General features: G+C 37.8%; 1 protein-coding gene across 1 annotated transcript in view; it reads right to left on the reverse strand.

Annotated features, from left to right (window-relative positions):
- Nucleotides 1-641: 641 nt before the first annotated feature.
- LOC132378512 (transcription factor E2F3-like) overlaps nucleotides 642-16,811 on the reverse strand; it is a 52,155-nt gene continuing 35,985 nt past the window's right edge. The window contains exons 4-7 of the mRNA XM_059945468.1: nucleotides 10,827-10,987; nucleotides 10,193-10,305; nucleotides 9,816-9,954; nucleotides 642-6,157 (exon numbers count right to left, since the gene is read on the reverse strand). Coding sequence (XP_059801451.1) covers nucleotides 5,883-6,157; nucleotides 9,816-9,954; nucleotides 10,193-10,305; nucleotides 10,827-10,987 — 688 coding nt within the window. The 3' untranslated portion in view covers nucleotides 642-5,882. The remainder of the gene's footprint in view (nucleotides 6,158-9,815; nucleotides 9,955-10,192; nucleotides 10,306-10,826; nucleotides 10,988-16,811) is intronic.

Raw genomic sequence — 16,811 nt, forward strand, 5'->3', positions numbered from 1 at the left:
AAACCCCAAGGCATTCTACAAGTACGTGAAGAGCAAGAGGATAAGACATGAAAGAATAGAACCAATCAAGTGTGACAGTGGAAAAGTATGTATGGAACTGGAGGAAATAGCAGAGATAATTAATACTTTGCTTCAGTATTCACTACGGAAAAGGATCTTGGCGATTGGAGGGATGACTTGCAGTGGACTGAAAAGTTTGAGCATGTAGATATTAAGAAAGAGGATGTGCTGGAGCTTTTGGAAAGCATCAAGTTGGAGAAATCACCGGGACCTGACGGCATGTACCCCAGGCTACTGTGGGAAGTGAGGGGGGAGATTGCTGATACTCTGGCAATGATCTTTGCATCAATGAGGACGAGAAGATTCCGGAGGATTGGAGGGTTGCAGATGTTGTTCCCTTATTCAAGAAAGGGAGTAGGGATAGCTCAGGAAATTATAGGCCAGTGGGTTTTACATTGATGGAGAAGATCCTGAGAGGCAGGATTTATGAGCATTTGGAGAGGCATAATATTAGGAATAGTCAGCATGGCTTTGTCAAAGGCAGGTTATGCCTTATGAGCCTGATTGATTTTTTTTTAGGATGTGACTAATAACATTGATGAAGGAAGAACAGTAGATGTCGCGTGTATGGATTTCAGCAAGGCTTATTGAAAAAGTAAGGAGGCATGGGGATCCAAGGGGACATTGCTTTGTGGATCCAGAACTGGCTTGCCCACAGAAGGCAAAGAGTGGTTGTAGATGGGTCATGGTCTACATGGAGATCAGTGACCAGTGGTGTGCCTCAGGGATCTGTTCTGGGACTCCTCTTTGTGATTTTTATAAATCACCTGAATGAGGAAGTGGAGGGATGGGTTAGTAAATTTAATAATGACACAAAGGTTGGGGGGTGTTATGGATAGTGTGGAGGGCTGTCTGAGGTTACAACAGGGCGCTGGCAGGTTGCAAAACTGGGCTGAGAAGTGGCAGATGGAGTTCAACATAAGTATGAGCTGGTTCATTTTGGTAAGTCAAATATGATGGCAGAGCACTGCATTAATGGCAAGACTCTTGGCAGTGTGGAGGATCAGTGGGATATTGGGGTCCGAGTCCATAAGACACTCAAAGCTGCTATGAAGGTTGACTCTGTGGTTAAGGAGGCATACAGTGCATTGGCCTTCATCAATCATGGGATTGAGTTTAAGAGCCGAGAGGTAATGTTGCAGCTATGTAGGACCCTGGTCGGACCCCACTTGGAGTACTTTGCTCAATCTGGTCACCTCACTAAAGGAAGGATTTGAAAACCATAGAAAGGGTGCAGAGGAGATTTACAAGGATGTTGCCTGGATTGGGGAGCATGCCTTATGAAAATAGGTTAATCATGTGGATAGCCGGAGGCTTTTCCCCAGGGCTGAAATGGCTAACACAAGAGGGCAGAGTTTTAAGGTGCTTGGATGTAGGTACAGAGATATTAGTGGCAAGTTTTGTTTTAAAAACGCAGAGTGGTGAGTGCGTGTAATGGGCTGCCAGCAACGGTGGTAAAGACCTTAACGATAGGGTCGTTTAAGAGACTCCTGGATGGCTACAGGGAGCTTTGAAAAATAGAGGACTGTGGGTAAAGCCTAGGTAGTTCTCAGGTTTGTTTCCTTACCTGAGAAAGGATGCACTTTCTGCAGAGCGAGTACAGTAAAAAAAACCTCAATGGTTAGTCATATGAGAATTGAATAAACCTATGGAAAAGTGTAATGTCAACATTTCAGTATTTTCCATAGCTGCTGTCCGGTCTGTTGAGTTCCTTCATAATTTTGTGTACGTGAATCAGATTTCCAGCATCTTGTTTGTGATTAGAGACCTATTGTATATTCTTTGGAATAAAGAGATCTTACTGAATCATAAAATGTCTTACTGGTTTAAAGGCTGGAGGTATCTCAAACTAGGGATAGAATGTCTAGCGTGGTTCAAAGGATGGCAAATCATTGGAGGATTGGAGAGATTCAATCCAATTTATTCAATACAGATTAGTATAGATTCCTAGATAAGCATAAGGAAATAATCCAGGAAAATAGCAACAAAGTAAAAGATTAGCCAAGACGGTGATAAATAAGTCTTGAATGGCTAGATGTATACTCCTGCTCCTTTTATGCTCTCATATAATTACATTTCAGAATTAGTCCATTGGCTGCAAAGTGCAATGTCCCAAACGATACTTAGATGCAAGATCAAAGTGTGGAGTATTTAGCAGGACATTCATATTGTTAAATCCCTCCAAAAGCATTAATTACCCAAAGCAAAGAATGGAATTTTGCACCAAAATCCTCTGGAGATACACATACAAGACCCGACTCATCTCTCCCCAGCTGTCTCAGGTGCTTGACTGATATCTTCATCATATAGATGCTTAATCAAAATTAAATCAGAAAGATAAGACATTTAAATTCAAATATTTTATTTATACTCATCTAAATTTAAACATAAGAAATTCAATGGAAGCTTTTTCATAAAGCTTGAAAGTTTAAACATGTTCAAAATACTATGACAATTCAGAATTCTGCTTGTACTTTGCAAATTTAATGTGTGATACACACTTCTCAAATGCTATGTACAAATCTTGAAACCAGCATTCATCTCAAAGGTTGATCAGTACCTTTTCTCGAAAATAAGTGTTGTAGTAAACTTTGGAAGGGCACAAAGTTTGAGGGGATAAAATAGCAAGAAAATACATTGATGGTGGCTAAACGTGTGCAAAGCAACAGCCAATGAATATGACTGAAAGCTGCAGTCTTTAAATAGAATATAGATCATCCTTTTCACAATTCATATTCACAAGTCATTGTTGAAATTTTATTTATGCTTTTAATTCCTTTATACATAGTCCGACATGGATCTTTCTGTACACATTTACACAGCTTCATGAACTTATTAATGAACAAACTGAAGGCACCCAAAATTCTGGACATTTCTTCAAAATTAAACATGCTGTAACATGTCTAAAGGCATCAGGACCAATTTTTTTGGACAGAACTATAGAGCTTACCATTTATGTATTTCAATAAATCATTTTTTATTTATTGCAGACAAAAACCAAACAAGCACCAGTTTAAGGTGCTTACCAACACTGTCCATGACTATATCCTTGTTTGAGATAATACCGTAACAGAATTTGTTTGGATTCATTAGATTCAAAGACTGGACAGAAGCACATGCAACTCAAGAATAATCGGCAGCCAAAAGGCTTTGCCTAAATAAAGGACTTGCAGTATGAAACAAGAAAAGCCTTGCAGCTTTAGTTCTTGGCCATTGAGCCTCAAGTGACCAGTGGGATAGACAAAGTTGCTGTGGTGAAAAGAAAGATAATAAATGGATCAGGTCAAATTCCACCACCCCCCCAACCACAAGCAATTTCAATGTCTTTTAACTGGTTAAAAGCAGAGTGTCAGCACTAAATATCATGGTTTCTGAGATTAAAAGAAAATGCTGATTCCACAACAGAGGCAGGTGATGGTGGATTTTGTTTTGGTGTTTTAAAGCACAGGATATATTGATATAAACATATTTGTATGGCTTCATTCTGTACAGACCAAATAATTTAAATCAGCACATTCTGCAACAAGTGAAGATTGACACTTTAGTGACAGAGCTTCTAAAGGCTCAGCGCCAGTGACCCGAGTGCAATCCTGAACTCTGGTGTGGGGGAAGTAGGAAAAAACAAGATGCTCAAAATGCAGGAAGAAATGGAATTAAAGTGGATATTTGATAAGGTTCCAGAGACTCAATGGAACAAAGGTTGCCTAGTTTTCTTACCCCTGCGCTGCTATCATGAGTGCAAACCATGCCAATTCGATAGTTTTTAATATTACGACAGGACTTAACAATTGATGTCAAATTGTTAATCTTCTAACCAGTAGACAAATGTTTTTTTTTTCGTCTTTTGAAATATCGTTGAAGCCTTTTTGCCTTCAAAATTAATATAAAACGTATCGGCTGCAGATCAGTAGAGTCAGGACTAAATGGTTTAAGCAAAAGTGTTCAGCTATCTTTAACTCCGCAAAAGGCAATTTCCTACAATAAGGAATAGGAGCCAGATAAATATTCCTCCTCCTTCAATCCATGTACATGGTATTGTTGTATTTTCAGACTGGATGTTCCCAAGTACACAAATAATAAGCAGCACATTCTTATTCAATCACACTTCATCTCCTTTTCAAATCTACAGTAAAAGAAAGATTTTGGAATCTGAATTTTGATGCAAGGAAAAGTCCACACATCATACAGAACTTCCATTTCTCCAATCCCAAAGACTTTGACAAATGCAACACTTGCATTATCAGTTGTGCTTTATCATCTTACCCAACTTGTTGTAATACATACACGCCTAAAGTACTTAAATTTGACCAGATACAAAAGTGTAGTTTAATCCTACTCCTGTCAAACCTCAGTTGATTTATCCCCTCCCTTGTCATGAAAGCCACGGCCAAAAGTACCACCATAATTCCTGCCCTAGCTAACATCAGATAACGTATTGGCAGGTCTCGGAGCACACCAGATACAGAACTGGTCTCTGACTCCATGAGTAGACACTGCATTTACCAAGATACAAGGAAGCTTCTTTCCGCTGACTACCCTCCCTCCACACCTCTCCTCCCACCCACCACCAATTGTGTCTGCATCTGCAGGAGCTGCATTTCTTGGTCCTCTAGGGAATGATATTCAATTTTTTGGATTCTTCTTAACACAAGTCAGGTTAACTACACAAACCTTTTAGAGCATAACATGACACTGGTCAACAGAAATCAACCACTTGTCTGGGCCACCTTAATCCAATGATTCAAGCCCAAAGTAATAATATCAAAAATGCATTACACAGATTGGAAAGGGAGATGATATAGAATGTTTTTACTCATTACATCAAGCTCCTATTTTTGAGCAGATGGTCAAATCCAAAATGTCAATGCTACAGGAGCCCACACACAAGAACTAGGGAGGATTCAGCAAGCATCTTAATTTGGCCAGTTGTACCTCAAACAGGATGGTGCAGCAAGAAAACTAAAAATTATCCATATCAAAGGACCACCTCACACTGAGCCATCAGACAGAATTTGCTTTTGACAATACCTCAGTGGAGAAGGGGCTGGGGGAAATGCAGGTCACAAAGAAATGAATGAAAAATGTATTTTGCTACAATTGTGAAAATGGATTTTTCCACAAAGACATCTTTAAGAAACTTCATGTGAAGGTATTCAACCTGATATATCAACTGTTCCCCTCTCCTCATAGATCTGCGGTTTTTCAGGCAGTTTGTTTTTCTACCAGCATCTGCGGGTTCTTGAGTTTCAAAAAATCATTCTTCCAGTTGGTTTTAACATTTTGATTTATTCCCATCTAAACATTTCCTCCTTACGGTGACACAGTATTAAAGCAGACTTACTATCCCACACATACTGACACCATTACATTCAGCACAATCACAGGACAAAGTATTTACCAGCACAGTCCTTTCTTGTGGATAGTCTTCTTACACAACATTTATACACCTCACTCTCAACTCCAATAAAAGAACTTCAACAGCTTATTTATTCACCTCGGAAGACTCTGGTCAAAATGCTAACCAGGATTTGAAGTGTTCGAACAATGAAGATTACACTGTGCATGTCCAAGGCAAAACAAAAAAAAAATCACCATTCAGACAAAAATGATGACCAATAGTTAAGTTCCAATTCATGCTAATACATAATTAATATAAAATATCAATGTAAATTATTTCAGTAGCCAATATAGAGTAAGGTCTCATTGTGGTTTTACCAGCAGAAAGCTCCATAGCTGATGTAGATTTCCATTCATCAATCACCAATACCCAACTTTGCATCGAGTTTTCAGGTCCATACCGACAACTGCTCATCGAAGGATATTTAATTACTTACATAAAAACTTTCCATTGAGAAAAACCTATCAACATCACAATCAAACAGGTCACTGATTCCTGCCTTATCACCAATGCTTAACAGGTAATCTTCCTGAGGCACTGATGGAGACAAATTTACAAATAGTCCTTCCTCTTCTGTGGATGTTGAAATCTGATCTTCAGTTTGTTGCAAAAGATTATTCAATGAGTTCGAGGGTGAAAGGTGAGAAAACTGTGAACCCAAATCATCACCATGCTCCATCCCATTAGAAATGTCCAAATCTGTCAAAAAACAAATTTAATCAGTCTCGTGCTTTTTTAACATTGGCTTCAAGAGCGATGGCACTTTCAAATTAACTTCACTTCGGAAAGGTGAGTTACCCACTGACTGCCAAACAATGGTCGCTTTAACCTTGATCAATTCATCAAGTGTGTTGATTTTTAAAAAAAAACAGACATAGACAGGTCCCAGAAGTGAAAAACCAAAACAATGCCTGCAGTAAGCGATTGGACAAATGCAAGCTATTCATTCATGTAATGGATTAAATGGTTACAATTCTGATCTACTTGAAGCAAACCTCAGCCATCTCATTTATATTCACGCCCATACCAGGAGCTGTGCCTGCACACATGAAATGTGTTCAAGTGATAGTTAACTGTGCACTGCACACCTCTTGTCATTACTGAGGATATCAGCAGCATATGCTTAAAGCAGATCAAAGACGAACACAAATCATTATCTTGAAATTACTGGTGATTGACGAAACAAATCTATTTTGCAGTTTAAATTATCCCTACCACACATGTGCATGCATGTGCGTGTCAATATATGACTAACAAAGGCATACGTGGCAGCTTGACAGTGGGGAATTCCTGCAAAAATGGCAGGGGGAGATTTAAGTTTAGCATTAAAAAAAATTAGATGGTATTTGTTTAGCAGTAATAGCAAAACAAGTACAGAAATCCCTGCAGTTCGAATTGGGGTATAGATCATATAAATCGTTCTCTTCTGGAAATAGGGTACACAAAGGTAATTTAAGATGAAAGAATAGCATATTGGAAAATTACAATCCAGCCCAAGGATCAGCAGCACCCTCAAATGAGAGATATTTAACTTTGTACAGACAGAATTCTGTCAGATGCAAACAGGAGAAATGGGGTTTGATAGGGTGAGGAAGTATGGACATATTTCTATAAAGCACTGGAGCAGTGTGGGCTACTTAGTCTTCAAACTTGCTCTGCAATACAATTTCAGCATGATTCAACTTTACACTGCATCTTCAAATGCCTCAGTATCCAAAAGTTCAATCTTCTTTTTGATGATTATAATTACTGACCAAATAACCACTAACAATTACGCATACAGGTTGAGTACTCCTTATCCAAAATGTTTGCAGCTGTACATTTAGGATTTTGGAAAATATAATGAGATAGCTTGGGATAGTCATCAATTCCGATGTAAGCACACGTATGCTCTGATGCAGCCTTTCAGCACGTCAGATTTTCATCAGCGATGATCTCGGCAAACTCAATGAATTTCTCTATTTCATGATCAGCAGATATTTTATCACCACAAACCTTAAAATGTAATGCTATGACTTTTCTTAAATTCCTGTCACCAGCCAGGAATTGTGTGTATACTCACAAATACCTTAAATTTTCAGTTTTCATGATATATGCTTGTTTCACAATCAGCATACCGCTAAATGGCATTTGTTCACTCCGACGCTGACTCTTTCAATATACGATCAAGATCTTCACTTTTCACTTTATACAGTGCTTTTTTTATTGACTTATGTTAATTACACAAGTTCTACTCATCACCTCTCAAAACTGTCTGTGGTGTGCAGAGGCCTACACACCGCCTGGGAACCCTCCCAGCTCCTTGTGGAATTTTCCATTTGTGACGTTGTGATAGCACTCAAAAAATTTTGGATCTTAGGGGCTTTCAGAATTTTGAATAAAGAGGTACTCAACCCACATTCACAATCCACAGAATAAAGATTCTCTTCATCCTAGTTCCAAGCTTCAATTATGCTTCTTCACAAGAAACAGCACCACCCCCATCTCAGAAAGTTACTTAGTATCTCTCAATAACTTCTTCCAATTTTAGGTGATAGCAATTCACTACCATCACAGAACTGATCTTAAAAAAATGCTTCCTCCCAAATAAATATTGCATGCATAATCAAACATAGAACCCACAAAACTTCAGCCCCCTCCCCCACCAATCTTCTAGGTTATCCTCCTTCCCCTTCACCCACCACCTTTGTCAGGCAACTTCCCCCTTTCCTTAGTCCTGATGAAGGGTCAACTGCTCATTCCTGACCTGCTGAGTTCTTCTGACATTGTGTTAAATAGGATTTCATTATTTTTATAATAAATTCATTTAACCTATTGATATTTTTCAGCTTGTTTACGTCACCCTTGCAAGTTACTTTCCCTTCTAGGTTTGATTCCTCAACAAAATTGCCAATCATTTACCTATTACTTTCTGTAACCATTTCACATAGGATTTCAGCAAATGCAAAAAAAACACTTTAAATAGTTTATTGTGTGTCTTCCCCAATTACAAAAATCCCAAACAAACCCAATGTTTTCTAAAATCTTATTGATGGCACCTCTGCAAAACCTCATTTCCCCCCTGCGCAAAATCCCATCCCCACCAATTAAAACTTATCACTATCATTAAGAGGCAATAAACACCTAGCTGATATGCAGCCTTCACTTCCAACTTCCTTCCCAGAATACTAGTCTTAGTTCCAATTCACAGGATTTCAAAATTCAAGGAAATCCAGAACTCAAAATCAATGCATTCACCATTGCACACAATAAAATGGTGAGTACAGGAATACTAAGTGTTGATTTCTGATTCCAATATTTTCTTTATATTTCTTTACTATTTGGTCAGATTCCACAATCTCACCTGATCCTTTATTCTCCCCGGCCACCACTGTTAATTTTAATGAAACTAAATCTGTAACCCTTACCAAGCTGCAGCTTTGTAGACTCAGCCAGCTAGCTTCCCACCATCATCGAAAGGATTTGACTCAAGGCAAAGTTCAAACTAATTAACAAAGTACACACGTCACATTATACCATCCTGATGGTCAATTTCTTGGAGGCATTCACAGTAAATACAAAGAAACTCTAGAATAAATGGAAGACCACACAAGACAGCAAGCAACCACTGTGCAAAAGACAAACTGCAAATACAAAAGATGAGCAATAAATAATGAGAACCTGAGATGAAGAGTACCAGAAAGTGAATCCATAGACTGTTCAGTTCAGTGTTGGGGTGAGTGAAATTATCCACTCTGGTTTAAGAGCCTGATGGAGGGGTAATAACTGTTCCTGAACCTGATGGTATGGGTCCTCGGACTCCTGTACTTCCTCCAAATGACAGCAGTGAGAAGAGAGTATGGCCTGGATAGTGGAGGCCTTCAATGATGGATGCCGCTTTCCTGCAACAGGGCTCCATCATCCCTAGGGACCCTCACTATTCAGGCCATGCTGACTTATTACTGCCATCAGGAGTGCTACAGGACCCTGAAGATGCATACTCAATTCTTCAGGAAAGGCTTCATCCCGTCTGTCATCAGATTTCTGAAGATCTATAAACACCACCTCATTATTTTATTCTTTTTGCATTTTTTAAATTATTTTTTATTAAAACCTGAAGTCATTTTAAGTATTGCATTGTACTGCTGCTACTAAACAACAAATTTCTTAACATAGAACAGTAATCCTGACAAAGGGTCTCGGCCCGAAACGTCGACAGCGGTTCTCCCTATAGATGCTGTCTGGCCTGCTGCGTTCCACTTGCATTTTGTGTGTGTTACAGTAATAATAAACCTGATTCTGACTAATTTTTATGAAGCCAAATGTAAATAAAAAAATAATGAAGCCATTTCCATCAGTAGTTTAGTTTAGGGCTTACCTCGGACACACAACTGAGAAATACTTCTAGAATGTTCCTTGCTGCCAGTCTTCAATGGACTACTTGATGCTGCTGAGTCATCTGGACACAAATACACCTCAATAGGCCCCTTTGAACTTGACAAATGTATCTGCAAGTTCTGAATGAAATTAGAGACAAACGATTACACAAGTTGGCATTTCAGTGAAATCGATAGCAAACAGGTAACGTTAAAAAGAGACTAAATAAGGTACCATGTTCCTTTGTAATTATACTTCAAAGGCAGCCTCTCAAAAGCGTACCAGGATCAGTTCTGCTCTAATCAATGCACATTTACTTACCCCTCCATCTGCAAATATTAACAATTCATAAAATGCCCACTCTGGGACGAGACTTACATCATAGGGATCAGGGACTTCAAGTCTGGTTTCAGGAGGAGCTTTCACAGCTATTACCACCTGACCCTTAAAGCTCTGGATCTTTCTGATGTCCTGATAGGTCACATAATTTAATGTGGGTGATGTTAAGGAGAGCGAACAGAGTTTCACAAATCAATTCACTACACGCTCAGCCAGGCAAGTTCAAATACACTATGAAGTGTTTCTGCCCACTTAAAAATAAATAAATTTAACCTCTAAAATGAAGATCTTAGAGGTTAAAAACAATACATTCATGAACTGGTTGTATTGTTCCTCATTTAGTGAAACATTAATACATTTTTCAAAAGGTTCTCACAAATTTAAATCTTACTACCAATCAGAAAGTACATTCAACTTACCAAGTTGATTTAATCCAACTTGCATGACCTCAAGCTCCTACAATTTTTTTTTTCTTTTCCAATTTTTAAACATAGTTATTAAATTCTGTCAAGCTATTCGGTCCGGAACAAAATATGAATGTTTTTCATCTTTCTACAGCTTTCAGCAAATTTCTTCAAACTGCATTATTTAATTACGCACAAGTGAACTGCATCCTGCCTGTGCAAACAAGGATATCAAACCCCTTCAAAATTTTGGGGTTATCAGCAAGGATATCTTTGGTTTTCAGAGTCCTCCGTCAGCTTTTTGAGGTCAGAGGTACAGCTCTGGATCAGGTCATCCAACTTCTTCTCCTTCAGGCTAAGCTCCGCCACCTCCCGATTGAGACCTTGGCATCGTTTCAGCAGACCATCCTTGTCTATCAGGCTGCAGCCCCTGGGGAAAAGAATGGCACCGTAGCAAAATCATCAAATCTCATCTTTAAAAAGTCATTGTAAAGAAAGAACACATTTCATCAATGTTAACTAAAGTCAGCAGATTTCTTAACCCTAGTTGTGAATTTTTAAAGGGGAAAGCAATCTTGCAATTTTGTACTTCTGTAACGGAACATGTACATAAATGCAATCCATCAAGATGTTTGGGAAAATCTCTATAGTGTGGGAATAGCAAAAAAATCTAATTTGCTGCAAGTATCATTGGCTTCAGTCTAATGTTCATTCAGGAACTTGTAATTAGTCCCAACTCCATGCAGTTACCACCACCCCACCCCCCTGCCCCACCCATCAGAGCCCGAGTGGGAAAACTCAAGTCTGCATTTTTTGTTCAAAAAGATGTGTTGCAACAGATTTCACACTGATCTTCAATAGCAACATCTTTCATGTCAGTATGTTAATCATGCATTATTTCAAGATCAAAAAAAAGAGAGTTCCATATATTTATTGTTTAACAGAAAATTTCCACACATGGCTGACATTATCACTAAAATTAGTACAGAGAGGACAAGGTAAGATATGGTCAAGGTATGGTCAAGATAAGGACAAGGTATGGATCAAGCTTGATCCATAACGGCTAAAGTTGATCGTGTGCAAGCGAGCCCACGCAAAAATTTTGCTCTTCTGCTACAGGGAACAAATGTGCACAGAACAATTTCTGACTCTGTATAAATAGATGTCACCATTGCTGATCTGAAAGGCAGTTTTCTTGTCTAACACAAGCTCCTAGTATGTTTTGAATTGGAGCTTAAACAACATCAGTTGTATTAGAACATGCAATTGTCAGATGCAAAGTGCAATCCACAATAAACAGGAAGAAAACCCATGCCGTAATGATCTGGATGCCCCTGGTTGATAATGTATTGTTAAGAGCTGGTGACCCCAGTAACGCATTACCGCCTCGTTATCAGTAACCTAGGAAACGGCAATTAACTTTTCCTTGATCTACAGGCCAATATGGTCCAATAACAAATTCCAAGATACTGATCCAGTAATGGAGGAGGAACAGGAATAAAAGGTGCAGATATTGAAGCTATCCTTCCACAACAAGGCTTCTTCTCCAGGGACTTCAAATCTGCAACCTTAACCATCCCAAGCTAAGAAGGTGACAAGCTCTTGACAACATTATCAATCTTCACGCTCCAAGACGGACAATACCATGACTTGTAAATATGTAAACTTTCATTTATCAGTAGGTGATAAGTTCACATCTCCCGACAAAACGTCACCTATATCACAGGCTACCCTTGAACAGGTGGGTAGCTCACATCTGTTATCATGGACAATTAGAAAAACTGCCCTGGCACAAATTAATTAGTAAGTCAGAATTCCTCCTGAATTGGCAGTGGCCTTTAGGCAATGCTCCCAAAGTGGCATCTTACTCTGGGGTGAAAGTCATGGGACTGGAACAGTCGCTTAGTATGGTCAGTACAGTCACCGTGGGGCCCAGGGCTCGTTGATTAGAACTGAAGGTATGATTACGTAGAATGCTGAGCTGTAATCAATAAACACCAGCCGGACGTAGGTATTGCTGTCGTCCAGGTGACCCAAGGCCAAGTGAAGAGCCAACAGATCGCATCCATTGTAGACCTATTGTGACAATAGGCAAATTGCAGCTGGTTTAGGTCCTTGATCATTTTAAGCATTTTAACATGGTAAATGTGAGTTCAACTGGGCGATAGTTGAGGCAGCTCAGGTATCATTGTTGCCCTTTAAACACGTGGAAACCACTAACTGCAGTAGGTCAAGACTAAAGATGTCCTTGAACACTCCTGCCATTTGGTTGGCAAAGTTTTAAGTGCCCTACCAGATACACCATGGCCCGGTGACTTGTGAGGCCTCTTGAAAGCCCCTCTCTAGAGATGTTCTGATGTTGGCTCGAAGACGATCACAGGGTCATCACATACTGCAGGGATTCACACAGGCATAGTTTTATTCTCCCTTTCAAAGTGTGCATAAAAAGCTCATCTGAAAGTGAGACATCACAGCCATTCTTGATGTTAAGCTTCACCCTTTAGGAAGTAATGGCTGGCAAAACCGGCAACATGAGTACTTTGGTGTTTAGTCTCTGCCTACACAGTACGCAAGTGCAGCAGGTGATCAGACTTTCCAAAGCGTGCGTGTGGCATGGCATGCTCTTGGTGGTACAACAGTGATCAAGTGTGTTGGCTTCTTTAGTTCCGCAAGTGATATGTTGGTAGTTAGTCGGAGCCGGCCTGGTTGAAATCCCCTATGATGATAGTGATGGCATCAGGGTGCACTGTTTCATGACTGCTGATCATGGTGCCCAGATACTCCAGTGCCAGCCTGACCTTGGCCAAAGGTGGAATGTATTCCGCTACCAGGATGATGGTGCAAAACTCACTTGGCAAATAAAGTGGATGAAACTTGACCACTGGATGCTCCAGGTAGGGCAATGAGATTTAAGACAAAACTTCAATGCATCACGATGAGTTATCAACAGTACTGCCTCCTCTACCTTTAAGAAACTCATCTGCCCTGTCTATTAAGTGAATGGCAAAGCCATCAGGCTGCAGCACTGCATCTGAAATGGTGAGGATGAGCCATGTGTCTGTGAAGCAAACTAATGTCCCCAGGGATCTGCAATCTTTCTCTGAAGTCTTCAACTTTATTTTCCAGAGACTGCACATTTGCAAACAGGATAGCTGGAAGAATGGGGCGGAGGGGTCCAAGGCCTCTGCATTTCAATCATACCTGCAGCCCCAAGCCCTTCCCGGCTTCCCTTTTTTTTTTCCCCAATCTTTTTATTAAGTTTCATATATATAAAGAAAAACATAACATAATAATGAATAGGTTATGAATACAATAGACTTGAAATTACATTGATAATAAAATAACATCCTATTAAAACATCAACAGAAAAAAGTACATTAATCAATCAAGTCTGTATAACTATATATGAAAAAAAAAACAAAAATAATCGTCAAAAAAGAAAAAAGAATTAAAAATAAGTAAAAGAAAATGTATATTGATAAAAAAAGCACTAAACTAAACTAACATGGGCAATAGTAACAGTTTATAAGTATGTGATAGTGTCAAAAAAAACTCCGGAACTCCATACCTGAACAAGAATAAGCAGAAAGAAGGTCTGGAAAAGGTCAGATTAATTCATATGAAAATGTCGAATAAACGGTCCCCAAGTTTCTTCAAATTTGACTGATGAGTCAAAAATAGTGCTTCTGATTTTTTCCAAACTTAGATATGAAATAGTTTGGGAAAGCCACTGAGACGTGGTAGGAGGATTTACTTCTTTCCAGTTTTGTAATATAGACCTTCTGGCCATTAATGTTACAAAAGCAATCATTCGTCTGATTGAAGGGGAAAACTGAATACCATCCTCATTTGGTATACCAAAAATTGCAGTAATAAAATGAGGTTGTAAATCGATATTCCAAATAGAAGAAATGGTAACAAATATGTCCTTCCAATAGTTATATAAAGTGGGACATGACCAAAACATGTGGGTCAATGAAGCCACTTCTAGATGACACCTGTCACATTGAGGGTTGATATAAGAGTAAAATCAAGCAAGCTTATCTTTAGACATATAAGCTCTATGTACAATTTTAAATTGTATTAAAGCATGTTTAGCACATATAGAAGAAGAATTAACCATTTGTAAAAATTTTTCCCATTTATCTGCTGAAATATTATATCGAAGTTCTTTTTCCCATTCTTGTTTAATTCTATCTGATATTTCTGGTTGTATCTTCATAATCATATTATAAATAAAAGCTACTAATCCCTTCTGACAAGGGTTTAAGGTAAAAATCAAATCTGAGAAATCCACTTTAGTTGAATTGGGAAAAGATGGTAGAACTTTATGTAAGAAATTTCTGATTTGTAGATATATGAAAAAATTAGATTTAGGTAATTTAAATTTGTTGGAAAGTTGGTCAAAGGACATCAAAGTATCTTCAAAAAAAAATCACGAAAACATTTTATACCTTTCCTTTTCCATATGCTAAAAGCTTGATCTGTCCAGGAAGGTTTGAAAAAAAAATTAAGTAAGATAGGGCTATCAGGAACAAAGTTTTTCAGAGTAAAAAACTTACGAAATTGAAACCAAATTCGTAATGTATGTTTGATAACAGGATTAGATATCTGTGTATTGAATTTAACTAAATCAGCAGGAAGAAAAGAACCAAGAACAGAGAATAGAGAATATCCCTTTACCTCGTTACATTCCAAATTTACCCACTGCGGGCGCAGTGGTGAATCCAAATCTAATTTCATTAAGTTACGAATATTATTTGCCCAATAATAAAATCTAAAGTTAGGTAAAGCTAAACCACCATCTTTTTTAGATTTTCGTAATTGCTTTTTACTTAACCTGGGGTTTTTATTTTGCCACACAAATGAGGAAATTTTTGAATCAATGTTATCGAAAAAAGATTTAGGAATAAAAATTGGTAAGGCTTAAAATAAGAATAAAAATTTCGGTAAAATCATCATTTTAATAGCATTAATCCGACCAATTAATGATAAGAATAAGGGAGACCATCTTGTAGTAAGTTGTTGAATTTGATGAAGCATAGGTAAAAAATTCAGTCTAAATAAATCTTTATATTTCTTGGTAATTTTTATACCTAAATAGGTAAAGTTATCAGTAACAACTTTAAATGGTGTCCTTTCATTCAATAAAGTTTGTGCATTTAAGGGAAATAATTCACTCTTATCCAAGTTTAGTTTATAACCAGAAAAGCTACCAAATTGAGCCAACAAGAATAAAATAGCGGGAATAGACCTGTCAGGATCAGAAATATATAACAGCAAGTCATCAGCATAAAGTGATAATTTGTATAACTTCTCATTACGGGTAATACCAAAAATATTAGGAGATTCACGAATAGCAATGGCTAAAGGTTCTAATGCGATATTAAATAATAAAGGACTCAAGGGACAGCCTTGTCTCGTACCACGAGATAATTGAAAAGAGGATCTATAATTATTTGTAAGAACAGAAGCAACAGGTTTATGATATATTAATTTAATCCATGATATGAAGTTGGGACTAAAATTAAAGTTTCTCAATGTATTAAATAAGTATGTCCATTCAACTCTATCAAAAGCTTTTTCAACATCTAATGAGATAACACATTCTGGGATTGTGGGTGATGAAGTATAAATTATATTAATCAATTTTCTAACATTAAAAAAGGAATACCGATTCCTAATGAAACCAGTTTGATCTTCTGAAATAATCTGTGATAGTACCTTTTCTAATCTAATGGCTAAAATTTTTGTAAGAATCTTAGAATCTACATTTAATAATGATATAGGGCGATAAGATGCACATCAAGTAGGATCTTTATCTTTTTTAAGAATTAGAGAGATAGTAGCTTCATAAAAAGATTGAGGTAATCTCTTCTTAGCAAACGCATCATTAAAGATTTCACATAACCAAGGGGAAAGCAAAGAAGAAAAAGTTTTAAAAAATTCTACAATATAACCATCAGGACCAGGAGCTTTCCCTGAATTCATTGATGAGATAGCCTCTCCTATTTCGGCCATAGAGATAGGAGCATCTAACAAGCTACGATCTTCATCTATCAGTTTAGGAATATTCAAATTGTTAAAAAAATTATCCATCATGGACAGATCGCCATCAAATTCTGATTGATATAAAGATTTATAAAAATCTTGAAAAGTGTTATTGATTTCTTTATGATCAGTAGTTAAATTACCGTCTTGTTTACGAATTTTAATAATTTGTCACTTAGTCGAAATAGCTTTTAATTGATTAG

The sequence above is a fragment of the Hypanus sabinus genome, chromosome 20 (assembly GCF_030144855.1).
Source record: "Hypanus sabinus isolate sHypSab1 chromosome 20, sHypSab1.hap1, whole genome shotgun sequence".
Taxonomy (NCBI): Eukaryota; Metazoa; Chordata; class Chondrichthyes; order Myliobatiformes; family Dasyatidae; genus Hypanus; species Hypanus sabinus.